At 40.6% G+C, this 7,038-nt stretch overlaps 1 protein-coding gene across 2 annotated transcripts in view; it reads right to left on the bottom strand.

Moving 5' to 3' along the window:
• Positions 1 to 2,355: 2,355 nt before the first annotated feature.
• The window catches only part of THUMPD2 (THUMP domain containing 2), a 34,854-nt gene continuing 30,171 nt past the window's right edge, over positions 2,356 to 7,038 (bottom strand). For both annotated transcript variants that reach the window (XM_025045151.1, XM_006909648.3), the window contains one exon: positions 2,356 to 3,319. In XM_025045151.1, coding sequence (XP_024900919.1) covers positions 2,995 to 3,319 — 325 coding nt within the window. In that variant the 3' untranslated portion in view covers positions 2,356 to 2,994. The remainder of the gene's footprint in view (positions 3,320 to 7,038) is intronic.

Below are 7,038 nucleotides of genomic sequence, written 5' to 3'. Positions count from 1 at the left end.
TCTTTCCATCCAGGCAGTGCTTACGGCACAACTCAGCACCTTCTACCCTTCCTTCTACCGTGTAGCATCAAGCTGCCTTTGCCCTTTTCCTTGGAAAGGTGAAATCCTTTCTTTACTAATGTATTTATTAGAAATATAACTGTTTTTTAAACTATGTCAATTGGTGTTTTCGTTAGTACGCAGGTTGCAAAGATAGATAGTTGGAATGGTCGGCCCCAACCTTATTTTTTTCATAAATTGTTATATTTGGTGCATGAATTTGAGAATGAAAATTTTTTCAGGAACACATTTATCATGTCATTGCAGAAATGGCTGTATGCTGCCTTCCCACTCGTAACCATGGAGAAATTATTCATGCTCTTACAGAAAGCTAATCCCTCCACGTGTGAACTGCATTCATCCCCCCATTCAAGGACACTGCTCCAGCATTTATCCTTTTCCCCACTTTATCAGTTTTTCATCTTTCCTGGAACATTCCCTTCAGCATAAAAAAACAACAAAAACATGCTATTTGTCCCATCTTAACAACAACAAAAAATTATTCTCTTGATTCTGCATCCCCTAGCAAGGAATGACCTCCATTCTCTGCTCCCTTTGAAAGCTGTCTGTACTCACTGCCTCCAGCTCTTTTCCTATTTTCTCTTAAGCCCAGTCCAGTCTGGGTTTGCGCCTCCACTGACACTCCCTCTGTCAAGCTCACTAATGCCTTCCTTGTTGCTAAATTCAATGGTCGGTTTCCAGTCCTTGTCTTGCTTGGCTGCTAAGCAGCATTTAATAGTTGATCTCTCTCCTCCATACCCTTTGTTCACTTGCTTCCAGGCATTCATTCTTGTCTTCTCCCTGCCTCATTAGTTCCTTCGGTTTCCCTTGCCAATTCCTCCTCTTCTGCAGATCTCTGGGTTGGAGGAGCCGGGGCTCCGGCCCATTCCTCCTCTTCCTTTCTCTTACACTCAGTTCTTTAGTGATCTCATCCAATTTCATGGACGCTATGTGCCGAAACTTCCTAAATTTATATCTCTAAAGCAGACCTTTTTCTTAAACTGCAGACTCCTATATTCAATGGCCTACCCAACGTCTCTACTTGGTGTAACGTACATCTCAGAATGAGCAAGTGTAAGACTGAACTTCAGACGTCTCTCACCCAACCTGTCCCTCCTGCGCCTTTCCCTTCTCAGTGGGTGGAAACTCCACTGTTCCAGCTGCTTGGCCAAATTCCTGCAGCCATTCTTGTCCCCTCCCCACCCACGGTACCACGCACACATCAAACACATCACTGGGTCCTGCTGGTTCTACTCTGAAAATATATCCAGAATCTAGCTGTCTCTTACCACCTCAGTTGCTACCACGTTGCCTGGATTATTGCAAAATCTTCCCAACTGGTCTACTTCCAATCTTGACTCCCTACAATTGATTCACAATATGGCAGTAACAGTGATCACACTAAATGTATGTTAGATTGTCTCTGTTCAAAAGCCTCCAGTGGCTGTGAGTCCAAGTCCTCATAACAGTCTGCAAGGTCTTATTGTCATCTAAGCTGCCATCCCCACCCGCCACTCATTAATCTCACATTCTCCTGCTCACTCTATTCCAGCCACGTTTGCCTCTCTGATGTTCCTCAAACACACCGGGTACTCTCTGCCTCAGGGCCTGCGCACCTGGCTGTTCCATCTGCCTGGAACATTCTTCCATGTTCTTTAAATATTTGCTCAAATCTCATATTCTCATTGAGGCCTGACCTATTTAAAAATGTAAAACACTTCTGCCCCGAATGTCCTGTACTCCTCACTTTGTTTTCCTACCTATCACAGTTATCACCTTCTAACCCATCAAATAAATTACTATGTCAGTGTTTCTCATCTGTTTCTTCCACTAGAATGCTGAAGTCCTCAGGGCAGGGATCTGTTTCGTTCACTGATATGACCCACGGGCCTAGAACAGTGCCTTGGCAGATGGTAGGTGTGCAATAAATATTGGTTGTATGAATCTGTGCATGATAGGCTCATGTCCCACTGAGATTATTGTTCTTTGTCAGAAACATGATAGGCTCAGGTCCCACTGAGCTTATTGTGAGGTGCTCTCAGATAACAATCCCACTTATCACTGGCCCCACGAGCCCCACTTCGATCAGTGGACCCTGATTTCGGGCTTAGATTACGTGCTCCACCAGAGCTGGAAAACAAGTTTTCTGCTTCTACTTTGGAGAGGTGGACTCACAAGGTGAGAAATTCCCCAAATATGGGAAGGTTGTTCAAATGCTACTAAAGCTAAGCTACTACATTAGGTTATTGAAAAAACAAGTCATATTTTCATCATACTCCTATTTCTTCTTTGCAAGCAATAAACACAAGGAATGCATTAAATTTAAACAAGAATGAAGTGACAATTTATTAAAGCTTTTAGAAAAAAAGCAAAATTTATTTTCTACCATGTTGGAGGATATTGGCTCAACTTATATCATTATTATTCCTATTGATGTTTTACATAATATGGGCCATATAACATAAAATGTATTGTACATAAAATTATTTTCATTCCAATGGAGAAGAAAGTTATAGATAGAAAAAAAATCAAGTTTAATATCAAAAGAAGTAACATAAAAGTTTCTACATTTAAAAAATCTGCTAGTTAAAACATTGCTAATCTTATGATGATTGTGATATACTTTGTGAACCTCTGAAACTGGTTTCGATGTTGAAGCTTCTGCTTAGAAACGAGGCAGACAGAGCAGAACTTCCCGTACTGTGACAGACTACAAAGTTTAAGAGGACTTCAGTTTAAATATTAATTAACTGTTCTTTGTCAGAAACGTTAAGCACTTTAGAGTCTAAAGCAGAAACTCTTACTAAAAACCTGTTTCAGCAGCCAGGCCTCCTGTCTTCAGGGGAATTTGTCTACTTGAGCTCTGGGGCACTATGAAGATCCTGGAGACCACCACTTCTATAGCTGCAGAGCTGACATTTGAGGACTTGAACGTGGTTCACAGTATGTAGCCTGCTAGAGCCCAGAAGAGTGTGACTTCTTATATTTGCATATGAATGCATCTGTCCTCCCCAGGCTAACTTTGTAGCATTCCATTGGCACCAAAGAGCCAAACGGTGGCACTTTGTCTAAGCATTCCCGGTTACTGGGTTCCGATGAAGATGGCACTGTCTCTGATATGCCAGTTTTTTCTTCAGGAATCAAGCACTTTTCAATTCCACGTACATCTGTGTGGCTGCCTTTGGAATTCAAAGGGATGCCGCCCCCCTCACAGTCTTCAATGTGCCTGTGGTGATCTTTGCTAAGCAACAAAACAACGGTTCCGCCAACATGAAGCACTCTGTGACGAAAGACGATAATTGGTATGAGTATTTCTTTCCTTTTAGACAACAAACAATCCTACTTTATTTAAAATATTTGGTATTTTTAATTTGAAATTTAATTTTATCTATTTAAATACAAAGATTTTGATAATTAGGTAGTATCTTTCATAATGCATATTCATTATAGTAATTATGGAATAGCTAGTACAAATCTGCTTTAATTATCTATTTTTACTCTGCTTAAAAGGCAAGCCTCAAAGTAATTTGTTATCATACTCTAATACATGATTGTACAAAGGAAAAGGCAAATGAAAGAATCCTACAGACAGCGTATGCTGAAGGCAGTAGGCTGATGGCAGAAGAGTCACCAGTAAAGAGTAAGAACATGAACAAAGGAACGGCAAAGAGAAGATCAGAAAAAGGGAAGACCTTGAAATATCAGCTCGTTGAGAATTCATTTATTCAATCATCTGAACAAAGTCTGCATAGCACTTATGTGTAAAAAGTAATGAATGACACACAGTCCTCTGAGTTGCTAAAGAGATTACTGAACAGAGGGAGAGGCAAGTAAAGAGTTAAAGAGTGTGGCAGATGCCATCAAGGCAAGTAATAGGTGCCGAGGGAACCTATTAGGTGGGTCCTGAACCTACTCTGTGAGATAAAGGACACGCAGGAGTGAGCCAGGCCAAGTGATAACTAGGGGCTGGAGCAAAGGAGGGTGCGGGAGGCAGAGAAAGCATCGGCGACAGGAGGAAGTGAAAAGGAGGCAATGACAGTAGCTTGGCACAAGGGTGACTCAGAGGGTAATGGGGCGAGGAGGAAGGAGAAGAGCTCTGTTTGGATGTCAGTGTGGATTCCAATAGCCGGCTAGACACACGGCCTGGAGGTAATGAGAAAGACCAGGGCTCAAGGAAGGGATTTTGAAGTTCTCAATAATAAACGGTAGATAAAAGCCATAATGGTGGATAAGATCATCTGGGGTGGCAGTACATGGTGAAAAGAGGAAAAAGGCCAAGGAATAGAGGCTTAACACTTAGGAAAAAGACAGAGAACCTATGAAACATAATCCTAAGAAAAAATCTAGACCACAGTGATGCCATGGAAGCCAAAGGAGGGAATGGTCTCAACAGTGTCGAGTGCTCCAGGACTAACAAGTGACAAGGGTTATAAGAAGTCACTGGTGAACCTGGAAACAGCAATCTTAGCTGAGCACAGGAGCGAACGCTGGTCTGCTGGAATCAAGGGGCGACTGGAAGGTGAGGAAGCAGAGCTGTCCAGTGTAGACCATTCTTTCAAGAAGTTTGGTTGTATAGTTAAGGAAACAATGTGATACTAGAGAACCAGGAGTTAAAGGGAATCACCCCTATGCCCAGCGAACACGTCGGGAGCTTAAGAAGCATTTCCTCATGAGGACAATAGCAAATCTAGAAAAGTCTGTCTCCAAATGACATCACACCTACTTCATCTCCCATCCTCAAATCCAGCCTGCTCGACTGCGACAATCTCCTGACAGGTCATTCTCGTTCTTGCTCCTCCCACGCCCATTCCCAGTTTCCACATAGAAAACAAATGGAAATCCCTGATAACTCCCTTTCCACTATACTTGAGATGAACTCTAAACCCCTATATGATCTGACCCTCGCCTCTGTCCCCCCACTTCACTGCCTGCTTGCTTTCCCTTGCTCACTCTGGTCTGAACACACTGACTTCTTTCAGTTGCTCAAACTCAGCCAGCTTCTTCTTGTTTTAGAGCATTTGGCCTTGCTGTTCACTCTGCATTGAACAATCAGTCCCTTGTGTGCCTTCTCATCATTCAGGCTCCAGAGTTCAAGTATCATCTCCTTGGAGAGGCTTTCCCCAACGATCTATCTAAGGTAGCCACTGCTTCTCTCTCACGCTGTAGCAAAATAACCGGTTTTATTTCCTTCATTTTACCACTCATGATCTGAAGTTATCCTGTTTATTTATCAACGATCTGTCTTCTCATGCTGGAATGCCAGCCCCACGCGGGCAGGGACTTTGTCCTATTCACAGCTATATTCCCAGGGCTTAGTATAGCATGTGGAATACGCAAGACCTCCAAATGTGTCTGGGGGAAGTGATGACTGAATTTGGAAAGAATGAGAACAGTCTGAAGATTAAGAAATGGGCAGAGTATGGTCCTTGAGGAGGTAGGAACCAAGAGGATAAATCCTGGCTAGAAGAGAAACAAACCTCTTCTATGGAGAGGGTCGGGGGTGGGAAAAGGACAGATGTGGCTGTATATCATGGGAGAGAAACAGGAAAACACACAAATATCTCTAAATACATAGAAGGAAATAGAATTAAAATAATAAATGATATAACTTTTTACCCACCATATCAACAAAATAAAAACACTGCCTTACTCAGGAGGGCAAGATTATGAGAAAACAAGCCCTGCTGAGATGGAAGCTGGTGTAACTTTTTTGGGACAGCAGTTTAGCAATAATGTACTAAAAATATGAAATGTGCATAATCTCTGACAGAGAAACTTCTAGGAAATTATCCTAAGAAGATCTAACAGCAGAACTAGAAGAATAGTGACAGTTAATATTTATCAAGTACTCATCATGTGCCAGGCGCTGTTTTAAATGCTTTGTGTTATGTATCATTTAATCCTCAGAATTATCCCTTCAAGTATGTCCTGTTAGCATTACCATTTTGCAGATGAAGAAACCAAGGCACTGTGGTTTTAAGTAATTTGCTCATATAGTAAGTTTGAAAACTGTACAAGGATGTTCAAAACATTGTTCTTTATTAGAGTTAAAAATTCAGAATTAACTAAATGTTCATCCATAGGTATAGGTTATACAGTGGTATACACATATAATGTGATACTATAGCAACTCCTGAAAATTATAATGCACATTATAACAATGTATCAGAAAAGAGATTCATGACATATTGTTGAGTGGGGTAAAAAAAGCAGGTTACAAAACAGAAAATTAAGGATGATCCTACCTATATAAAATTGAAAACATGGAAAGAGGCCTAGTAGGACGTTCACAAATTACTTGTAAGGTTTTTCAAATAATAAAGAAAATAAGAAAGTAAAAATCACCTGAGATCCTGCTATTCAGAGGTGAACATTATTGATAACTATCTTTTTAGGCATCTTTCCTTATTCATATACACATAATTTCTTACTACGAAAACTATTTAGAATATTATAAAGCAACATTTCTCCAACTGTATTCCTCTGAAGACTAGTATGAGGTATTGGTTCTTGTAAAAAAAACAATTCTGTAGTCAATAAGTTGAGGAAACTGCATTAAACAGCATAAAAGAGATTTCTCTTTTGCATGTGAACCTGTAAGATTAGAGGAAGATGATACAAATAGTCCCCAATTATTTGACCTTGGAATGTATTAGGCCTTACCCTTCTACACCAGTCTCTGGTCCCAGCAGATTGGTGTATTTGTTGTTCCTTGAACATGCGTTTTGAAGTATTTACTTCAAATTTTTGAGTTAATACTTCTTGAATGTCTGTATGTATAAAACATGGTATGGTTTCCTTTTTTATTCTTTCCAAATTTCTAAATTTCACTGAAATCTTGCTTTTTAATAAACCCAACTCAAGCCTCTTGGGCACACAAGAACTTCTCCTTCCTTGAAGGTGAGCACGTTGGATTTCTAATTTTGCTCATGTTTTCCATGGTTGTATTTGAGAGGAAAGCTCCAATATTATACTTCTCTGAATTCTTCCCTGTGCTCT

This window comes from Pteropus alecto, unplaced genomic scaffold (genome assembly GCF_000325575.1).
Source record: "Pteropus alecto unplaced genomic scaffold, ASM32557v1 scaffold131, whole genome shotgun sequence".
NCBI lineage: Eukaryota > Metazoa > Chordata > Mammalia > Chiroptera > Pteropodidae > Pteropus > Pteropus alecto.
Note: the sequence above shows the minus strand (reverse complement) of the source record. Positions and strands in the feature narration are given on the sequence as shown.